Genomic DNA, 21877 nt, shown 5'->3' with positions numbered 1-21877 from the left:
GTTTTGACTCTAAAAGTACCTTCTAGAAAGAAACATCTTGTCTTCTGAGATGTGCCCTGCTATCTGTTTTCATGGAAAAAAGTAGACTCATTATCCTCATTGTCAGCTTCATGTTTTTTATTCTTGGACTCTTCTGGAGTAGAATTGTATGAATCTAACCCTTTCTTATCAACCATTCAGCTCATGCTCTACAATAAGCCAGTTTAGCTCCTGTCCTTCAAATTGACTTTCTTCTGATTTGCTACTCCTTGCAAAAAGGTGTTGGTGGGGCTTTAGTGGATTAACAGTAACTCGAAACAGAGAAGTTTCTCTCTAGCTGTTTTATTTACTCATTCACAGACTCTTTGACTTGCAGTCAGTCACTGCGCTGACTCCACGTACAACATATTCAAGTTGAAGACTGCAGTTCTGAGTCAAAAACAATGTTAAAACGAACACTTTACACAGTAGGAAAAGCACAAGTGTGAATAATAAAAAATATGGACTGTTAAAATTTCCTCTGCTTTGGCTTCGGGGTCCTGGTATTGTTCATGCAGACTCATTGTCACAAACTAAACAGAGCCATCAGATATTTTTATACCAGTGTTTTACTATAATGTCAAGTAACATTTTTTTCTTCCTTTTTACTAAAAAAAAAAAAAAAAAAAAAGCTATATGTGAAAAGTCTTTTATTTGGCAGCCAGAATGTAAAGGCATTTATTTTTTAGCACACACTTAATTTCCACATTGTGTTGACACTGATCACATGAAGACCAAATGTAACTGCAACAAGCCGTCAAGCCTGAAGTCTGTAACAAGACTTATTACTCAGTAACCAGACATTCTTGCTCCTCCTCTCGTATTCTCCCAGCTGCTCCTCTTGCTCTCTCCCTCTCCTCCTGCTCATGTAGGGAGTTCTGCCCCGTGGTTTTGCCGTGCTGCTCCTTCAGGTGCCGACGTAAGGCAGGCTTGTGGGCAAAGTGGGCGTGGCAGTAAGCGCAGCGATGAGGCCGCTCGCCACTGTGGAGGTTCATGTGGTCTATCAGAGTGGATTTTTGGGTGAACGTCTTGTAGCACAGGGGGCACTGGTGCGTTTTGCCGGCCCCTCTGTGCACGGCCATGTGCCGGGTGAGGTTCGTAGAGTGGTGGAAGTGCTTCCCGCAGCAGGGGCAGGCATAGAGCAGGTGAGTGGAGCGGGAGTGGATTGCGAGGGAATGGGCTGAAGGGAAAGTCATGTTGCAGTGCTCGCAGATTACAGGGCCAGCTACGCTGGAAGTAGACCCCACCACGGCAACAGACTCATCGCTGCCTTCGTTTGTTCCAACAGTCGTCAACCCTGAACTCCCTTCACCAGCACCACAAGCAGACTCTTCCAGGGAGAACTGGTTAAGACTGTTAGCGGGTATCGGTGAAACCTTTTCCCCCTGTGTGCTACCCATGCTGAAGTCCAACTCTGGGATCTCAACCGTGACAATATTTCTTGATGCCCTCAGTCCTTCTTGGCTGTAGTCCAGGCCAAAGCCACCTCCAGCAGATGTAAGATACCAGAGATCCTGGTGTTGGGTGATGCCTATAGGTCTTTTCTCCTGAGATGACACCCACCTTTTTCTTTTTAAACCCCTCCCCCTTCCCCTTCCTCTGCTATGGCCAATATTAGTCTCAGAGATTCTTCGACTTAGAGCGCGGAGACTTTCTGCTGAAAACTCTCCAGAACTGAGACCTGCTGGATTCAAGTCATACTCGCCACTTTCTCCAATCACAACTTCTTCTGTCTCTGAGAAGTTGGCGCCTTGAGGTACCTCAGAGGGAGCTCCTTTTTCCTCCTCCCTGTCTCTGTCAGTGTGCTCATTTTCAGAAATATACACTCTTAACATATTGTAGTTCTCCTGTCTGGCCTCTTCATCCTCATCTGATGCATGGACCTGTAAGAGAAGTGCAGACTTGGTGAGGTGTCTAAGGCTACAACTAATGATGCCCGGAAACTACCAGAATATCCATCAAAATACCCATGTGTGCTTCAGACTGCTTACTCCAAACCACTTTTAACACTACTCCCATAAAGGTGAGATCTGACGACCTGCCCAGTACGCTTAATGATGATTTTTTTCAGGATTTTTCTTGTTCTTTCAAAAGCGTATTCTTTGCTTGAATAAATTAAATACCACTTTAGAAAAATAGGACACATGAGCAAAGGCTTCGGTAAATTGTGAGGATTTTTTTTTTGTCATTATCCTTAAGGTCTTTTCCAGCTCTATTCATTAGGATGGACACCTCTGCAACCTTCATCTCCTTAATTGGACCACATGGCTCCAAGTAGCTTTAAGGGAAGCTGTTAGGACTGAAGTTCACTGAATGTTTCCAGGCTGCACCGTGAGTGATTAATCAGGGGGGTAACAGTGTAGCAGATACCAGAGGCCAAAACAGCTCCATCTCACAGGCTAACATTCCCCATGCTTGGCCTAAACCCGACCTCTGACCCTAAACCATAAAAGTGACAAACTAAACACTAAACACGTGAAAGAAGAACCTTTTCGTCTCCTTACAGAGCGATACGTCGGGGTGAGTTATGGCAGATTTTGGCAGGACTGTGCAGAACCAACAGGATAAGAAAGTTCAACCAAAGGATCATTTGTACAACTGAAAAATCAGAAACTACAACATGTTCTTTAGGATACAGAAATGACCACAAATATAATTTTTATTCTATTTTGAGTAAAAAAAAATGGACTGCCATCCTATTCCAATCTAATTTCCTATACCCCTCCTCACAGAGACATTTCTTCTGATACTGCATCCCCTCTGAGGAGACATCTCCCCATGTCTCCACCATAAATCAGTACGCACACCAGAAACAGAGCAAAACTTAACTGAAAAAGAACAGCATTCAAAAATATATAGTGTTTGTAAGCCAAATTATATTTCAGAAAATGCTACAGTCGGGATAATTGACAGTATGATCTTTAATCTGTTAACCAATGCTAGAATAAGAACTAAATTATTTGAATTACAAATAAACTACACTTTATTTTACTTTGTACAAAAATGAACTAAAGTAAAAAAAATATACAGGAAATGTGTAAACCAGCCCAGAGGCTTTGGTACATGACAGTAACATTCCGAGTGCAAGTCAGCTCTGTCGCCGACAGCATTCACTTAGCCGGCAAGGCGTCTTATTTTGAAAATTGACTGTGTTCTCTATGCAGTTTCTCTGTCTGACTTCCTGTCCACAAAAGGCCCCTATATGACAATTCAAATTCCCTAAAAAGAAACACTGAAAGCAATAAAAACTAAACTGAAATGCACAAACCTAACCGGGAAGTGAACTGAAACCAAATTCACCTGAAAAATAAATAAATTAAAAAGAATGAAAAATGTAAAAGTAATGGGCTGCTTATATCCTCTTTACTGAGTAATAATGTTCGAAATTTTGTTATGATCGACTTTAAATTATCCTTAAAATTAATCTTTTTCCTTACTCACAGAAAAGTCGGTTAGTCTAAATTATTTTACCAGACATCATGACAACATCCTATGCACAAGTACAAGTGATCTAAAATGTTATTAGAAAAAGAAATACCTTAATGAAGCCCTCATCCAGTGCAGCACTGTCATCATGCAGCTGACTGCTTCCCTGAGCAGACAATTCGCCGTTGCTCTCCTCCACCGAGCGCACTACAGGGCTGTGGGAGTGCACAGGGGAAGGCTGCCTAGGTGGAGGTGATGCGACTGAATGGACACTGCCGCTGACGATCACTGGCCTGGTTTCAGTTTCCTCTGTGGGCGTCTAGAAAAAGGATAAAATTTGGATGTTTTACGCTGATGTCAGCATTGTTAATATGGAAATTTCCTGTAGCATATTTTATATCCTACAGTAGGTTATATATATCCTATAGGACATTTATATTTTTTGTGTCATTGTCAAATCAGTTTCTTGATGTAAAATTCACTGTTGCCAACAGGAGCAGCACTAATGGGATCCCCTTAAACTGATTTTTAGTTTTAGTGTCCTTATTTTCCTCTAAGTTAACGATTCTGTCACATGACGTCATGTTTCATACTGACAGACGATGGCGCTAAACGTGTTTTAAAAATTTTAAGCACTTCTTTCGTAAACCCAGCTTCACGGACAGTTTTACATCTATGTCGCATTTTGAGACCAGCGCCTGTAAATTAGCCTTTATATGTGTAACGTTTCATGTCCCCTTTAAGATAAGCAGTGTGTGATCTGGCGAAAATGTATGGCATCACTGTGTTGACATAGGGCGTTGTGTTGAAAAAATAAAAAGTGTGTTGTACAGCTCTCTCTGTGCCCGTTCACGTGATATACTACTCAATATAGTTGCTTGGAATTTAACCTTGGGTGCTTACAATGACACTCAAAGTTAAATGTTAACCCAATCAAGGTACTCAAAATTGTGGGTAGTATAACGTTTTTACTGATTTTCACATTTGGTGTGACCTTGACCTTGATATTGGTAGGCAGCTATAACAGCTGAACTTGATTTTCACCTAAATTAAACAGCTCGAGCTGTTATTGGTATCTACCATCTCACAAAATTTGAAAATTATATCTTGAAAACTGTGGATGCTAGACTGCCAAAAAACTGAGATAAATAAACTGAACCGAGTACATACAAACAGGATTACAGAAAATCTACTAAAACTTTATCAAGTTTTGCAAGTTCTGAGAATGTGCACACAGCTTAGGGTGAAAAAGGTGCAAGATTTCCAGTTGAAAAACCTGTAATCAGAAAATAAAAAAAATTATAGTTGGACTGCTTTACGTGCTAAATTACTAAATAAATATTAATAATTAAACTCCAGGTAAGAAAGCAGGAAGAAATATAATTAATGTCTACTGACTGACCTTAGATTGACTGGGGTTCTTCAGCTGGACATATTTCTCCAGAGCTCCTCTGCAGCGCTCTACGATGTGCTCCATCTGAAGGTAGCTGGCAGCCGTCAGGTAGTTTACGATCTCCTCTGGGTTGAACTGCAGGATTCCAGTGTAGCAAGACTGAAGCAGATCACACACCACTGTGGAGCTGTACAGCATCGACACCTGGAGAAAAATCATGAACACAGAACAGCTTCATTTAATCTGAATAGGAGCCATAATCTCACATGTGCTGATGGGGGCCTACCTGAAGCCTGGACGATGGGTTGAGGAGGAATTGATCTCTCAGGAAGGGTGAGCAGGCAGCCAGCACCACCTTATGTCCCCTGAACGTCTGGTTGTTACTGGCCACGATGGTGATGTCGCAGAAATGCTGGCGGGATCTCAGTGAATTCATGTGCTTCAGGGTCATGTTCCCATGTCCCGGGAGCCGGAAAAACACCAACTCCATCTTCTGAGGAGAAACAAGAATCTGTAGGTGATTTCACTTCGTTAAATACGTACAGGTGAGCCTTTCATAAAAGATTAACAACACAAATCAGTTATTAGACTCACACAGTGTAATGTGATGAGGGTTTAAGAAAGGATATCATATCACAGGTTTGTATTCTGTTTATACTCAAGTGTCCACACTACAAGGTCAATGCTGGGAGCAAAGATTTGGAAACCGAAATCCCAGCAGAGGATTGGAAATCAGCTTGTGCTGGGATGGATGGATGGATGGATGAATAGATAGACCAAGACAAGACCAAGACAAGAGGGTAGGGCTGTTCGATATAACGATATATATCGGATGACGATATAAAAACGTCGATCGTTTCATTTTACGCTATCGTTTGTTTTGTGCTGTTGCAAAATAAACTGTTTACGGCAATATTTTTTCATCGTTTCGATGGTCACTGTAGTGGCTATATTAATTTCCTAAAGTTCTCTCTTTCTCTTATATGTAATATAATCACACTATGGACGACAAGTGCCTGTTTGTATGCGTTGTCGTTAGCAACAACGACGGTAAAACCATCACGTGTCCGCTTGTTTATTTTCTACATAAACCTTTCACAATAAAGCTCAAGATCCTGTTGAGACTTTTCAAAATAAACTGAATCACGTGAAAGTGTATGCAGAGTATTTACCGATGAGAAGTAAAAAAAGAGCCGTCAGGTGCTAAAAAATAAACCTTAGACTCAAACGTTAGAACAGGCTTTTCCCTGCAGCACGCCGTGTAATAAATACTCAAAGAAAACGGCGGCCGTTACAACCTATGTCTAAAAATGTGTAGTTTAATGCATTGGTAAAACACTCGACTCTAGATACACGACGCCCAGCTGGAAACACTTCAGCTACCCGAGATTCACAGAATTTACAGAAAATGTAAAATTTTTGTGATTTATATCGTTATCGGACGATAGATTTTTTATATCGGGATATGAGATTTTGGTCATATCGCACAGCCCCAACAATATGTATGAGTCTCAACAAACTCAAGAAAACTTCAGATCCATGAGAAATAGGGCTGCCACGATTTGTCGACTAGTCACGATTACGTCGACTATCAAAATCGTCGACGACTGATTTAATAGTCGACGCGTCGTTTGAAGCTTTGTAAGATCACAAAAGACGCAGGAATAAGTAGCAGGATTTAAGAGTGTAATAACGGACTGAAACAGAAGATGGCAGCACTGCATGTACAAGGATGCCAGCTGCCGTTAAACCCCGAAGAAGAAGAAGAAGAAGCAGCTGTGTCCCAGAAATCATAGCGCGGCCCAGCTTAGTTTCCAACAATGGCGGCAGCTAGTTAGTTTTAATGTTACTCTTAGTGATGGCCAAATGAAGCTTTCCGAAGCACTGAAGCTTGTATTGAAAAACGGTTCATTACTCGAAGCTTTTCAACACAGTCCTCTCCGGTGACATCTGGTGGTGAAAATTTTGAAGAGCAGCTTGAATCTGCAAAATAAAACGGACTGCTCAATTATCACTGCTCACTCAAGAGTGGAGTTCTCTCTGATATTGGGCCACCGTTCCGTTGCTTTGAACATGTAATTGGTTTTGTTTTCTCGATTGGGGGGCTGAAAAAAATGTAATGCGTATTTGCGTAATACATTTTGATCAATAAACTTTCCCTATTTAAACATGCACTATGGTGGCCTTTCTTTGCTCATAACTCCTTGATGTTGGTAAATACAATAAGTGAGCAATATATATAATATACATATGATAATGCACAGCACATTATGGAGTATGCCCCTGCTGTGAAGTCCTGCCTCCATCTACTTGTCGTTTAATCACTGGACAGCTGGACAGGTTCATACAAAATATTAGATTAGGCCAATTGTCCTATACATATTTTTGACCTAGGGGTGGGATTGATTGTGAACTGGAAAGGGAAAATGCTTAGGAAGCTGAGTACGGCTGCATCGTCACTGATTTGTAGAATCATTTTGATTCGATACAGGATCCGATTCAATTTGATTGGAATCTGGAAAGTTTTGCCTCTGTACAAAAGGCCCCGTAGTTATGGGTTTATTCTGTTCAGTTGTTAGTTCACCTGTAGTTTTTAGAGTGGCCAGTAGAGGTCACCCCACCGCTTTGTATGAGAGACTATGTCCAGGGAGAGACGTGGGCAAAGCACCTGAGCTTTTCTGCTCCAGATTACTGGCAGAGAATTGGTTATCCCGTGAGAAGTGTGCGTTAATGAGCAACGTAAGTTGGTGATGTGTGAGGATGTGATAATAAGATGTGTTTGGGACTGTAACCAAGGTTAGGGGGGAAATGATTATGTTTCTGTCTGTGCCGCTAGCGGGTGCTAAGCTAAGCTAAGCTAAGCTAACTTTCCTGCCGTGTGGTTGGGTATAGCTGTGTACCTGGTTAGCTCTCTCAGGGGGTCTACGTGTGAGTCGTGGGTAATATATGGCCTATGGTATTAAAGGGGATGTTAGTTTATTTCCTGCCTGTGTTTATGTTGATGTACTCTGGAGATATTGTTGTGAACACTTTAGTAATGTAGCATTTTCTTTCTGTTCCGTTCAGAGACCACACACACACACACACACACACACACACACACATCCATGCCCACGCACCTAAACCTGTATGCAATACCTGCTCCTCTGACAACCTCTGTTACCTTCAACTGTGTGAAGTCAATACAAGAGTCTGCACTATCCTCGGTGTCTTCATTGTCTCCCTTCTGAACATTCATCCGGGCCTTGAGCAGTGTTCTGGCCGACACTCCGGGGAGTGGTAGCTGCAAACCTGAACTAGCACCTTACAGTCCTTCCAGTACAAGCTATCTACCCAACATTAATGGTCCTTCGAGCCGGATGTAAGCTGCTTCTACCCTAACAAGATGGATGATATTCAGAACTTCTCAGCTCTTGGTGCGCGCCCACGGCGTAATGTACGGCGTCCCCTCCGCTATGAAGCTTATGAGACTGACTTTCCCGGGCTTGGTGCAGGTTACCAGGAGGAAAGTGAGACAGGAGGCGACACCCGTTCTTCCCACCATCCTCCGTCTGACCCCTCTGATGACCGCTCACACGGTCATGTCACACCACTGAGAGCAGAATTAGAAGATATACAACGTGAAAGGTTCCTGTTCCAGCAGTCGCATGACCAGATGAAAGCTGGGCTGGCTAATGTCCAGGCCCTTCATACTAGTTTGCTGCAGTTGTTGGACCGTGTAGAGAGTCTGCAGCTCAGTCCACCGCCCAGAGCCCCTGCTGTTCATCTCCAGCCACCCCCTGCTGAAGAGGAAGAGGACTGGCCTCCACCACCTCCTCCTGTTGTGTTCAAGGAGGAGTCTGTCTCCAGCCAGGGTCCAGTTGCGGACCGCATCGATACGATGCTGAAAGAGCTCCAGGATCTGAAGAGGGAGTCTATGGCTGCACAGGAGAGTAAGATCATCCCCCCACATGAATCTAGGCCAGGTTTCACTTCTCCTCAGCCAAGGATCACCTACCCTCCAGCGCCGCCTCCGAGAGCACACCCCCCTCCATTGCAACCACTGTCAACTCCATCCCCGTCCTCATCTACTCCTTTCTTGACCTACAGGGGGCCTCGTCCAAGCATTCCCAAGCTCTCACGCCGTGATCCTGGGGAATTTGCTCGTCTAAAGATGGCGCTAGAGAACTTATTGCCCCCGGAGAGTTCAGAGCTTTTCAGGTACCAAGTCTTGTTAGATCATCTACACCTGGAGGAAGCAAAGTTGATAGCGGACGCTTACCTCCATTCTGCCACGCCCTTCAGTGACACTATGAACGCTCTTAACGACAGGCTTGGGCAGCCCCACCAGCTTGCCCTGAGAAGAATTGCTGCTGTCATGGACTCACCTGACATCCGCCGAGGGGATGCAGCCGCATTTGAGCGATTCTCTCTCCACATCCAGTCGCTCGTGGGCATGCTGAAGACTTTAGGCCCTGATGGGGAGGTTGAACTCCAGTGTGGCTCCCATGTGGCTCGACTCCTTAGTAAGCTTCCTTCAGAGCAAAGAGCTGATTTCCGTCGGTGCATGTACAACCATTCTGGTCAGGCTTACACCCTGGATGACCTGGCTACCTGGTTAAAGTACGAATCCTGGTGTCAGGACTATGACGGCTTGCCCACCCCAGCGATCACCAGAGAGAAGCCTGATGTCAGACCAAGCAGACGCTCTGTTGCGGTCCTTCACAGTGCAGAGAGCTCACCCAGGTCACCAGGTACCACTCCAAACACAGCTAGGCAGCCACCCTACTGCGCCTTTTGCGATAACCGTGCCCATCACCTGAGTCAGTGTCAGGAGGTCGTCAAACTGAGTCGCGAACAGCTCACAGACTGGATAAAGATCAACAAGAGGTGCTGGCGTTGCGCTCGCTCCCATCAGGCAGCACAGTGTACCCTCAAGAAACCCTGCAGCCGGTGTCAGGGTCGTCATCTGCAGGTCCTTCACGATGTGAATTCTAAGCCCTTAAAGGCACATGGCCTAGTGTCTGCTCCCCCACGAGAAGGTGAGAATCCTACGGGCGTCCTGTACCTCGATCGTCCTACAGAGAGCGGCCAAGTCCTGTTAAAGGTTGTCCCAGTCATCCTTCACCATAATGGCAAGACTTTGAGCACTCACGCAGTTTTGGATGATGGGTCAGAGAGGACTATGCTGCTACCCACCGCTGCCCAGAAGCTTGACCTTCAAGGCATTCCAGAGACACTTCCATTGCGCACTATCAGGCAAGATGTGCAAACTCTGCAAGGATCATGTGTCTCATTCGAGATCTCCCCTGGTGGCAAACCTAAGCTGAAGTACAAAGTCCGCAACGCCTTCACCGCCACCCGTATCGACCTAGCCGAGCACAGCTACCCGGTGGAGTCCTTGCAGCGGAAGTATAGACACCTCCGAGGCCTGCCTCTCCAGTCCTTCAAGAAGGTCAAACCTCTCCTTCTGATTGGCAGTGACCACCCACAGCTCATCACTCCAACTGAAGCTGTCCGTCTTGGTCCACCGGGTGGTCCCGCCGCTATGCGCACCAGGTTAGGGTGGACACTACAGGGTCCCTCCAGCCTTATAGGTTCCTCTTCGCTGCCACAACAGTGCCTCTTCACGACCGCCATTCCTCCCCAGGTGAGTGAGCTACTCAAACATGTAGAGAAGCTATGGCAGGTAGATGTTGTCCCGGTGCCAGAAGGCAAGGTGGTTACCCGTTCACGAGAAGATGACTATGCAGTTAGCCTGCTAGAGCAGAAGACAGTTCGCGTAGACGTCGAGGGCATCCAACGTTATGCCACCCCCCTCCTTCGCCGCGAGAACATGCCACACCTTAAAGCTAGCCCTAGCGCGGTCGTTCCCAGTTTGAGAAGTGTGGAGAGAAGGCTCCAGAAAGATCCAGAACGAGCTAAGGTCTACCGGGCAGAGATAGAGAAGTTGGTCCAGGCCGGTTCGGTGGTTAAGGTGCCCCCCTCTGAGGTTGCTCATGCAGATGAGTCATGGTACATCCCTCACCACCTTGTTAGCCACAATGGCAAAGATCGCCTTGTGTTTAACTGTTCATTCCAGTTCCAAGGCCAAGCCCTCAACGAACATCTTCTACCTGGGCCCACCCTGAGCGCATCACTCCTTGGTGTTCTCCTTCGCTTTCGAGAGCATGCTGTAGCCATCAGTGGTGACATTAAAGGTATGTTCCACCAGATTCGCCTTCTTCCCGAAGATCGTTCCCTCCTGCGGTTTGTGTGGCGGGATCTACACCCCGAGGAACCGGTGGCCGTTTATGAATGGCAGGTCCTCCCCTTCGGTACAACTTGCAGCCCATGCTGTGCAACCTTTGCTCTGCAGCGCCACGCCAGGGACCACACGGAAGGAGATGATCCGCTACGTCACTCTGTGGGACAGTGCTTCTATGTTGATAACCTTCTCCAGAGCGTGCCGACCCCTGAAGAAGCCCGGGACCTAGTGGACAGGCTAAGAGCCCTCCTGTCTTCTGCTGGATTTGTCCTTCGCCAGTGGGCCAGTAATGAACCCAGCACCATTGGCCACCTACCTGAAGACCTCAGATCCACAAGTGCAGAACTTTGGCTCACTCAAGACAAATCAGACACCTCTGAGCCAACTCTGGGCCTTAGCTGGCACTTCCCCACGGACACCTTGGGTTACAGACACCGCAAAATCAGTTATGGCGCCCCCACTATGCGGAATATTTATAAGGTTCTCGCAAGCCAATACGACCCACTGGGCTTTATCCTACCGTACACCACCCGAGCCAAGATGCTGGTGAGGCGCCTTTGGGATCAACAGAGGGGATGGGATGACCCGCAGCTTCCGCCAGAACTACTCCAGCAGTGGAAAACCTGGGAAGAGGAATTGCCGTTCCTTGAACAAGTCCTGCTTCCTCGCCCGTATCTCCCAAAGCACATCACGGAGTCAGTTAGTGAGAGAGAGATTCACATATTCTGTGATGCGTCAGAGCAGGCTTATGGCGCAGTGGCCTACATGAGAACAGTGACAGGTGATGGCAGCTCACATCTAGCCTTCCTGATGGCTCGCTCCCGTGTTGCCCCTAAACGCATTCTCTCCATGCCCAGACTTGAGCTGTGTGGTGCCCTCTCCGGAGCTCATCTTTCCCGTCTCCTTAAAAATGAGCTCACTCTGGACATAAAGAGAATAGTGCTGTGGTCTGACTCCACAACTGTACTCACCTGGTTGAGGTCCCAGTCATGCCACTTCAAGGTCTTCGTCGGCACCCGCGTGGCTGAGATCCAGGAATTAACTCACTCGCACACCTGGCGCTATGTGGACTCAGCCCAGAACCCCGCAGATGATATAACCCGGGGGAAGTCCCTTCTCGAGCTCACCAGACCCAATAGATGGAGTCAAGGGCCTCCTTTCCTGCTCCTAGGTCCAGAACAGTGGCCTCCAGAGCCAAGTGGCACCCCTGGCTGAGCCTCCAGGCCCATCTGAGCTCCGTAAAGAGACCTTTTGTGGATTTTCTACCACCTTCGACCCGGCCACTTCGAACTTCAGCAAATATGACACCTGGACACAGCTGCTGGAAGCGGCTATTACGCAGTTGCATGGGGCGGCCAAAGGCGGTGGAACTTCATCGGCTTATGACTATGTTCGAGCAGAGATGGATGTCCTGAGAGAAGCTCAACAGGAGAGCTTCCCTGAGGAGTATCGACTCCTTAAGCAGGGGAAATCCATCAGTCGCAGCAGTCGTCTCCTTGCACTATCCCCTGAGTTCGACCACGAGAATGAGGTCATCCGTGTAGGTGGACGTCTTCGCCGCTCTGAAGATCTCGCCTTTACCAGCTCCCATCCTTTAGTTTTGGATCCGACACATCCAGTCACCCGCCTGTTCATCCAGGACGTCGACAGTCGCCTGCGCCATCCAGGGCCAGAGAGGGTCTTTGCGGAGATTCGGCGCACTCATTGGATCCTGAGAGGCCGGGAAGCAGTTAGGCGTTTTCAAAGGACCTGTCTTGAGTGCCGCAGATGGAGAGCTCGACCAACTGTTCCCAAGATGGCGGACCTGCCAGTTGCGCGCCTCCGCCTTTACAAACCTGCCTTTTATTCGACAGGCGTGGACTGTTTTGGACCCTTTGAGGTCAAAATCGGGCGCCGTGTGGAGAAGAGGTGGGGCATCATCTTTAAGTGCCTAACTATCAGAGCGGTCCACCTTGATGTCCTAACCTCCATCGATACAGATGCCTTCCTAATGGCACTTCGACGTTTCATTGCCAGGAGAGGAACTCCAGCTGAGCTGTACTCGGACCAAGGGACCAACTTCCGTGGGGGAGAAAGGGAACTCCGAGCAGCTTTTGCAGCCATGACCTCTGACCTGCAGAAGCTCCTGGCTCCCCATAAGATCGTCTTCCACTTCAATCCACCAGCGGCTCCTCATTTCGGGGGAGTGTGGGAGCGGGAGATTAGGTCTGTCAAGACGGCACTCTACACTACAGTAGGATCCCAACCCCTTCAAGAAGAGGTCCTCCGCACGGTCCTTGTGGAGGTGGAGGGCATCTTGAACTCCAAACCACTAGGTTATGTCCCGTCTGACATCAGTGATCCTGATCCAGTGACCCCCAACTGCTTTCTGATGGGGCGGCCTGACGGAGCACTTCCTCAAGTGGCTTATCCCAAAGAAGAGCTCCTGAGTCGCCGGAGGTGGAAGCACTCCCAGGTGCTGGCTGACCATTTTTGGTCTCGATTCATCCGGCTGTACCTTCCAAGCCTGCAGGTTCGGCAGAAATGGAGGTCATCCCCCGCAGATGTCACAGAAGGTTCGGTGGTGATGATCGTAGATCCTCAGCTGCCTCGCGCTTCCTGGCTCGTGGGCCGCATCTCCAAAGTCCACCCCAGTCCCGACGGGCACATCAGGTCTGCTGACATCAAGGTGAAGGACCGGACCTTCACCCGACCTGTGGCGAGGCTGGTGGTACTGCCTGCCCTCCCGGACGAAGGCAAAGGACAATCACCGTAACTTTGTTTGTAAAATTGCCTTTTGTTGTGAGCAAATGTACTTCATACATTTGGGGGCGGCTGTACAAAAGGCCCCGTAGTTATGGGTTTATTCTGTTCAGTTGTTAGTTCACCTGTAGTTTTTAGAGTGGCCAGTAGAGGTCACCCCACCGCTTTGTATGAGAGACTATGTCCAGGGAGAGACGTGGGCAAAGCACCTGAGCTTTTCTGCTCCAGATTACTGGCAGAGAATTGGTTATCCCGTGAGAAGTGTGCGTTAATGAGCAACGTAAGTTGGTGATGTGTGAGGATGTGATAATAAGATGTGTTTGGGACTGTAACCAAGGTTAGGGGGGAAATGATTATGTTTCTGTCTGTGCCGCTAGCGGGTGCTAAGCTAAGCTAAGCTAAGCTAACTTTCCTGCCGTGTGGTTGGGTATAGCTGTGTACCTGGTTAGCTCTCTCAGGGGGTCTACGTGTGAGTCGTGGGTAATATATGGCCTATGGTATTAAAGGGGATGTTAGTTTATTTCCTGCCTGTGTTTATGTTGATGTACTCTGGAGATATTGTTGTGAACACTTTAGTAATGTAGCATTTTCTTTCTGTTCCGTTCAGAGACCACACACACACACACACACACACATCCATGCCCACGCACCTAAACCTGTATGCAATACCTGCTCCTCTGACAACCTCTGTTACCTTCAACTGTGTGAAGTCAATACAAGAGTCTGCACTATCCTCGGTGTCTTCATTGTCTCCGGGCCTTGAGCAGTGTTCTGGCCGACACTCCGGGGAGTGGTAGCTGCAAACCTGAACTAGCACCTTACAGTCCTTCCAGTACAAGCTATCTACCCAACAGCCTCAGTCAGAAATATTACAAGTCTGATCATTTAACAGTATATATCCATAATTTCGTATCTATTAAAAGAAAGCTGACACATGTGAGACTTAATTAGAGATGTAAACAGAGAGTTATGAAACCTGCAGCTGCAGAAGCCAGCGAAAAAAAAAGAGGCAAACACAGCGCGGACCCGCCGACACATCAAAATCTGACTCTGACGCGTCGGGTCCGCGCTCTGTGTTCACGTTTGTATGCAGAATCCGTAAACCTGCTCCCAGTTACTGTTTTAGCTGCATGGTGTTTGACGACATGTTGTGAGGTTTAACCTGAGATGCTGGCGTTTCAGGCATAATAACGTTAATTTACAAATCGACACGGGATTTTAATGAATCAATATCACTTTATTCAATTTAGCATGGATTGTAATCAGAAAGGCGATAATCAAAACCCACCCCTAATCAAGAACTTGCAAAGTAAAAACATGATCAATGTAAGGTAGCCCTTTTGTTATTTACAGTTAACAAGAGGATTAGTGTTACTGTGCGCTGGCTGAGTCTGTTTCTTTTCTTAGAAATAGTTTCTCCTGCCCTGGAGAAAATCCACTTGCATGGAACAGAAGAGGCTGTGGAGTGCAGGAACTACACTGCAAGTTGGTAGATATGCAGGTATTCCTGGGTCCTGCAGACTATCACCTAAAAACAATAAACAAAATGATTTTCTAAACTGTGTAGCAATGTCATGTACGTATAGTGTCAAATACATTTTTGTAGTCTTCATCAGCTTTAATTCACATGGAAGTGTTCCTAAAGTCATATGCTGTAATGATATTTACATTATGAAAACATGATTTTGGACATTTCAAGTTTTTCACTTCGGCAGATAAAATGAATTGAGCAAAATCAACTCAAAATATTCCCACACGCCAGAACGTCCTCTCTTCCTCGCTGGCTCCATATCTGTCAGTGGAATGATCACCTCGTCGCTATCTGTCACCATCAACACACTCCACGAATCCCGTGGATGATTCACTTCCTTATATCTGTTTGAATCAGGTACCGAAGCAGTTACGTGCGTAATGAAGCTTCGGACGTCACTGGTCACGTGACTTTTGCCAAACGAAGCAAGCCTCGACACAGTGCTTCTGAACCAGTGTGTTGTTTTTTTCGACACACGCTCCGGAGCGTCAGCTTCAAGCGGGCCATCACTAGTTACTCTTATTATTCTTTCTGGGTCAGAAAATAAACGTTTAACGTATTTTCAGGCGAGAATGTAGCTGTGTAAACCTCAAATATCGGCTCAGTTTATCAGGACACCACATATTTTCAAAAGCGCTCCGACGTTTTCGGAGACGTCTGTTACCCACCAGCTCGATAGCTAGCCGGGGGCTAGGTCACTAGCGCGGTGAGAACACCGGACTCCCGGCAAATTGTTTTCTAACCCACCGCCGTCTTTCGCTACTCAGGTTAAATATATATGAGTCACTTAGATAAATTAAAAATGTTGTTGTTTGGCTTTTTTTTTTTTTGTATTTTATTTGTTCCTGAGTAAATCGGTTTGTCTGAGATTAAAGTTATAGTTTTTACACAGCTGAATAAACGTCAAGCAGACAGCTGATTATCAAAAGTGTGAGATGCTGGAGAATATACTCCGTTGTCCTGTTATATTTTAGATAGCAAGGAGTTTATTAAACTTCACCGAAACAATCTGCAAATTTCATTAAAATTGAATAAACTATCATCTTGTCTTTATTTTTAGTTAGCACCTTAAACACTTAAAGCTGTAAGCTAATGATAGTTATATAAGAGCAGATGCTGCTGGTGCAATAAGCTGTACGTTTTACGTCCAGTGGATGATGATCTGATTAGTCGGCTAATCGCATAAATAATCGGTGACTAGTCGACTATCAAAATAATCGTTTGTGGCAGCCCTAATGAGAAACAACCCAAAGAGTACAAAGAGCTACTGAGATCTACTCAACACCTGAGGTGTGATCAAAATGTCCAGAAACCTGCCAGTAATAACCCTAAACCTGGCTGATCTGCCCTTCGGGGTTATCATCTTCTGCACCTCTGATCTGGCCTCAGCCCAGCTGCTTTTTATGATAACTTCCTGACAGACACATTGCCCGCTCTTTCAACCTAACTGGATAACCCTAACTAGATATAGTTCAATACTTTTAAGTAATCAGGTAAAGTCTATGATTTTTTAAAATGTGCCTGTTCCCTGAAACTTTTCTCTGACTTCAAAGACACACTCATTAAAGACGCTCTTTTATATTGCTGGCTTTATTATTGGATAGCTGAAATGTGGTCCAATTATAGGAGTATTTTATCTATTATTTTTTTTCTAAATAAAATATAGACTGGCTTTTTCTGTAAATATTTTGTTTATAGAGGACTGACAGTGACAAAAAGCACCTCCTTCAGCTGCACATTTCATAAAAATCACACACACCTTCTGGTCTCAAAGTGTGTAACAAATGTGGAATGTGTTACAGATAATGAGATCAAACAAGGACAATGCAATACTGCCTATTGCCTAATAAAGGAAGCTTCCTAAAAAGAACAAAGCGCTGCAGAACAGGAATCAGCTGATGGTTTGTTTGAATAACAAATCTTTAAAGGGGAAATGAAACGAAGAGATCAAAGTGATGACTGTTAATCATCTGCTCAACTGACACTAGGATTAATTACTAATCTGTTATCAAAATAATCAGTTTCATTGATTGTTTTTTGCCTAACAAAAGGCCAAACATTCTGCAATACTGACCAGCCAGTATTTTTTCTATACATCTTAGGGTTTTAGATTTTTAAGGTGGAAAAAAAAAGTTCTGATACTTACTGGCCCATATTCTTTCTTTTGTTGGGTAACTGTTTCATGTTTAGATCTGTGATTATTGGTGTGAGAGAAAGAAATTAAAATGCCACATGACCATTAAAACCATTAATTTGGCAAATAATTGTCTGATTAATACCTTCTTATCTTCACAAAATCTAACTAATGCGAGTAAACTCCTTTTCTGTAAGACTGAGCTAACAGTCTTGAGTCTCCCCTGATTTCTTTATATTTTACTAGGAAAATGGGAAATGGGTGCAGCGATTTATTAAAATGTATGCAAACTTCCATGGAAAAGCAATAAAAAAGGGAAAAACAGAGCTTGTACATTCTAACAAGCTTTAAAGTCAACATTTGGTAAGATCAGGCTGAACTCTCTTAAGCAGGTTTTCTTGTAATTTATTTAAGTAGTCTTCAGGAATACTTCATGCTTACTAATGGCTCTTTGACAGCCACTTTTCCACTGATATAATTTCTGAACAGTAGATGAATCAACTGGGGGGGGGGCAAATGCATCTCTCGGGTCCTCTGTCAGGTCTTTGTCGGACTTTCAGATACTGTCCAACAGCTGTAGATCGTTTTTTTCTTCTTTGGACCTCTGTGTCTAGCTTAATCAATTTTTAAGGACACACTGCACACCAAGTCAAGCTATGCCAAGTCTTCAGCTAGTAACTTGTTAGGAATCACCTAGTTCATGCAAAAATAAAATTTCATATCTCTGAAAGTGTTATTTTTGGTACTTTTCATAGATTCGGCTAAAAAGAAACAGGAATAAATTATGTGTTAAAGCAACAGGCACCGGTAACAAACTGCCTCAAGATGAAATTTTAAATTGGTTCTTTGTTAAGTTGTCTGTTATGTGTAGAGACAACAATGGTTCATCCCTTAAGTTAGGAGCCTTTTTTAAATGCTCGAATGAGTCATAGGTCAGTCTTGAGTGGCTTAACAAACACCCGCAAAAAAGTTTGTCAGCAGACAGAGAGTAGCAGATAACAACAGACTCAATAAACTGAAGCCAGTAATGTTGTGGGTGTAGTCTCTGACAGAGGTTTCAGAAAGGAGGATACTGTCCCAGTTATGGTCAGTATTGGCCAATCCTTCACACCCTCTCCATCTTGTGCTGGACAGCCACAGCTGCTTTTTCACTCCACCATGATGGACCTCATAACCATTCCTACCAAGAGCCAACAAATATCACTTCTTTATCACACCTCACCTATTTTTACTTGTAATACCTTGTCTATACAGTAGGGGTGGGGGGGGAAAATCGATACTGTGTAGTATCGTGATATTTTGTTTGCTAATAATGTATCCATACAGGGACAGCAGAAATCGATATTTTGTTACAAAAAAAGTTTTTGTGGACTGGAACATGCTCTGACTTCAGAGCATTCAGATACAAAGTGAGTGAAAAAACAGAAGACAACATCCAAAGAAATATTTTAAAGAGCATTTCAGAAAGCCTGGAGTACTATTGCTCAAGATCACTTTAATATAAATGACAAGAAAGCTTGGATCCTATAAAGAAATAACGGGTGGCTCAAGACTTTTGCATAGTACTGTCTCTCAAGATAATGACGACAAAATAAAGGATGAAAACTGGTCAATTAGCACAATAAATATGTAGATTAAACATGCTTCTAGTGGCCAACAAAAAATAAGATCCATGGTAGGCGCAAATCAAACTGACAAAGACAATTTAAAAAATCAGTGTTTGTAAATAGTGGTATAACACCAACTAAGGTTAAGAGGACCTATGGGACGAAATTATATAATGCTAGCTCACTTTAGTAACATGTTATATTAATGTAATCCACTAACTGATGTGATATAAACAGACTAATTATATCCACGCTGAAAAGTTAGACTGGCTAACATTTGAACTTGAAAAGCGGATATTAAAAAAAGCTTACCGTTTCGTGTGTTTCAACAGTAGTGGAGCCTATAATAAACTAGTAAAGGTGATTATAAGCTGGCTATAACACACGTTTTTGTCCTCTTTTCATTCCAGTCCAGCTAGCTAACGTTAGCCACTCACTAACAGCTCGCTTTTCGTGTCGTCTCTCCAGTGGCAGCCAAACAAACAAAACCCCCTCAGTTATTGTCAAACTTTGTCGCCTGCTCACCTTCGCCTCTCCTCTCCTTGAATGCCTTGCGGGCTCTCCAGAAAGCAAATCGGAGTTTCTTTAAACGAAGCGACTGTTAAATGAGGAGATGCTAGCCGAACGGGAGCGCTGTCTGTTCATTCCTCCAGACGACACCAGCCTCTGCCTCGGTTTCTGTTTACTTTTCGGCCCCTTTATTTTTTTCGGAGGGGGGTGTAGAAAGCATACCTCGTGACAACAAACACAAACCGCCCCGTATTTCGCCGCTAAGCTGACTTTGAGTCTGTTTTCGCAAGCGACTTCGCCTCGCGGTCAGCCGTAAAACCAGAGTACGTAGGCTAATTTCTGATCAGCGAGTTTTAAAAAAATTAATGGGCACCACCCCCCTCCCACCATCCATTGAGGGGCGGGGCTCCGGCCGTGACGCAGCACGCTCACATACGTTGACGGTCACTGGGAAACATGTCGGCTTCTGAGACAACGACAAAGGTAGCTAACGTACTGCAGCTGAAAACTGCATGCTAAAGGAATTTATGTCTATTCGTCTACCTTTAAACTCCCCAGCTTACCGATACTGCATACTGCCAAGCTCCTCTTGATTTTACATGTCGATTATAATAGCTTTTTTTATTGAAACCTAGGCTGCACTGCTAGCAATGTTAGCCTGTAACAGTTTTGTGTTACCTGCAGGGTTACTCTTATCCAGATGATGTTTTGTTGCTGTTTTGTATTTATTGACCAGAAACCTTTGTAGCAATCCTCTGTATAGCAAGTATCGCACCTCGATCTGTTTTTAGGATATGTTTTTATTCGTAGTTGCTAGTTAGGAGCTTTTTTTTAAGTAAATTTTGCACCAACGAGACATGGAAACCAAAAGAATTTAAGCAGTCATAGTTTAAAATCCCGTTTTAAATTCACTTTTCTATTTGGTGCACTGCTTGAGTAAGGAGTTTTTCTTGGGTCGTGTAAAAAGCATCAATGGAATTACTGACTCATGGCGGCAGTTCATGTAACATAACAGAAAATTTCACCTATTGGCCGACAGTTTTTTTTTTGGAGAAGTGAAGGCCGAAAGTAGTGGGGTTTATTTTTTACCTAAAATAACATTTGTGACAGTTTTGATTGTAGTGCCAAAGAACAGACACAACACTTTTGAGATGAGTGATGCTGTGATGCTCACAGTATCCTCATATCCTTGTCCTGCTGCCCCTGGTTGAGGTCCTGTGTTGTTTGTCAGTAGGAAGCGTTTCTATCAAGAGAACTTGCTGGGCCCAAAAATATTACCATAAGGCCAGAGATAGAATGAGTGTAGTGGATACACATTTAGACCTCTAGAATGCATGTTTTTACATGTACACTGGTGTACATCCGCAAAGATGAGTAGGCTAAAATTCCTTCACAGCACTAGGAGTTATTAGGTTTAGGGGCCAATACCTTTTTCACACAGGGCCATTTGGGTTTTGATTTTCCCTTAATAATAAACAGCTTCATTTAGAAACTGCATTTTGTGTTTGCTCGTGTATTTTTTTGTCTTATTATTAAATTTGTTTGATCTAAAACATTTAAGTGTGACAGACATACAAAAATAAAGGAAGGGGGGCAATACTTTTTCAAGCAACTGTATATTTTGCATGCATACAAATATACAATATAATTTCTTTGTGTATTTATTCTACCATCTTCGAGATGGTTGAACTGCAATCATTTCATTAAATCATTGAAATAAGAGCCTGTTCTATTATCAGTTTTACTCGTTTCACTTGTTTCTTGTTTTGTCCACCAGGAGCACCATGAAAATGACGAGTCAAAAACATCAGAGGAGTCATTAGCTGGGTCAAGTCAAACAAAGGAAGGTAAATCACCAGCTGGTTTATGCAGATTATGTTAATATTTGAAATATATTGAAAGACATTGTATTGGTTTGCAATTAAATGGCCTGTGAATGCCATTTGATCTCATATGAGTACAGTGAATTGTCATATTAAAGAAATCAGACTGAGATGTTTTGAGATTTATGACATGCTGCACATCATTACACTACCATCAAGCGGCAGATTGTAGCATTATGCCCAAGAAATGATTTCTCCTTGATAAACTTTAAAATTCTTGCACTCCGGATATTCCTCAGATAATGCAGCCTCCACCTCATCTGCTGCTGCCACCAAGACGGAGCCCATGGGTGTTATGTCATCACTGTTGTCGTCCCAGCAGCCCGGGAAGGATGCTTCCACAGTCAGAGAGGAAGGAGAACAATGGTCCCCTGCTGCCTCCCCCCAGAACAAACCTGCTGCTACAG

The 21877-nt window shown here is 44.5% G+C and overlaps 2 protein-coding genes across 6 annotated transcripts in view; one reads left to right on the top strand and one right to left on the bottom strand.

The window, feature by feature from the left end:
• Nucleotides 1-305: 305 nt before the first annotated feature.
• On the bottom strand, nucleotides 306-19931 carry LOC146643447 (uncharacterized). Of its 4 annotated transcripts, none has more exons than XM_085396442.1 (5): nucleotides 19603-19931; nucleotides 5124-5348; nucleotides 4847-5041; nucleotides 3557-3763; nucleotides 306-1901 (listed from the first exon to the last, which is right to left on the bottom strand). In XM_085396442.1, the coding sequence occupies exons 2-5, from the start codon at nucleotides 5325-5327 to the stop codon at nucleotides 804-806; spliced, it is 1704 nt and encodes a 567-aa protein (XP_085252568.1). In that variant the 5' UTR covers nucleotides 5328-5348; nucleotides 19603-19931; the 3' UTR covers nucleotides 306-803. The 4 variants fall into 4 exon arrangements, with proteins under 4 accessions (XP_085252568.1, XP_085252567.1, XP_085252566.1 ...); XM_085396441.1 differs by having other exon boundaries at nucleotides 5124-5327; XM_085396440.1 differs by having other exon boundaries at nucleotides 5124-5330; nucleotides 19603-19930.
• ehmt2 (euchromatic histone-lysine N-methyltransferase 2) overlaps nucleotides 19906-21877 on the top strand; it is a 15669-nt gene continuing 13697 nt past the window's right edge. Inside the window, exons 1-3 of one of the 2 annotated variants that reach the window (XM_085396439.1) lie at nucleotides 19906-20070; nucleotides 21365-21434; nucleotides 21710-21877. In XM_085396439.1, the coding sequence (XP_085252565.1) occupies nucleotides 20044-20070; nucleotides 21365-21434; nucleotides 21710-21877 (265 nt within the window). In that variant the 5' untranslated portion in view covers nucleotides 19906-20043. The remainder of the gene's footprint in view (nucleotides 20071-21364; nucleotides 21435-21709) is intronic. The other variant, XM_085396438.1, reaches the window with a different exon arrangement.

Source organism: Rhamphochromis longiceps, linkage group LG22 (assembly GCF_057381845.1).
Source record: "Rhamphochromis longiceps isolate RC_006_pf linkage group LG22, R_longiceps_female_GT1.1, whole genome shotgun sequence".
NCBI lineage: Eukaryota > Metazoa > Chordata > Actinopteri > Cichliformes > Cichlidae > Rhamphochromis > Rhamphochromis longiceps.
The sequence above is the reverse complement of the archived record's forward strand: the minus strand, read 5'-3'. Positions and strand labels throughout refer to the sequence as shown.

Coding starts and splice junctions, on each gene's coding strand:
- LOC146643447 (XM_085396442.1), bottom strand. CDS start 5,327: ATGGAGTTGGTGTTTTTCCGGCTCCCGGGACATGGGAACATGACCCTG. Junction 5,042..5,123: donor ACCCATCGTCCAGGCTTCAG/GTAGGCCCCCAT, acceptor ATTTTTCTCCAG/GTGTCGATGCTGTACAGCTC. Junction 3,764..4,846: donor AGAACCCCAGTCAATCTAAG/GTCAGTCAGTAG, acceptor TCCTTTTTCTAG/ACGCCCACAGAGGAAACTGA.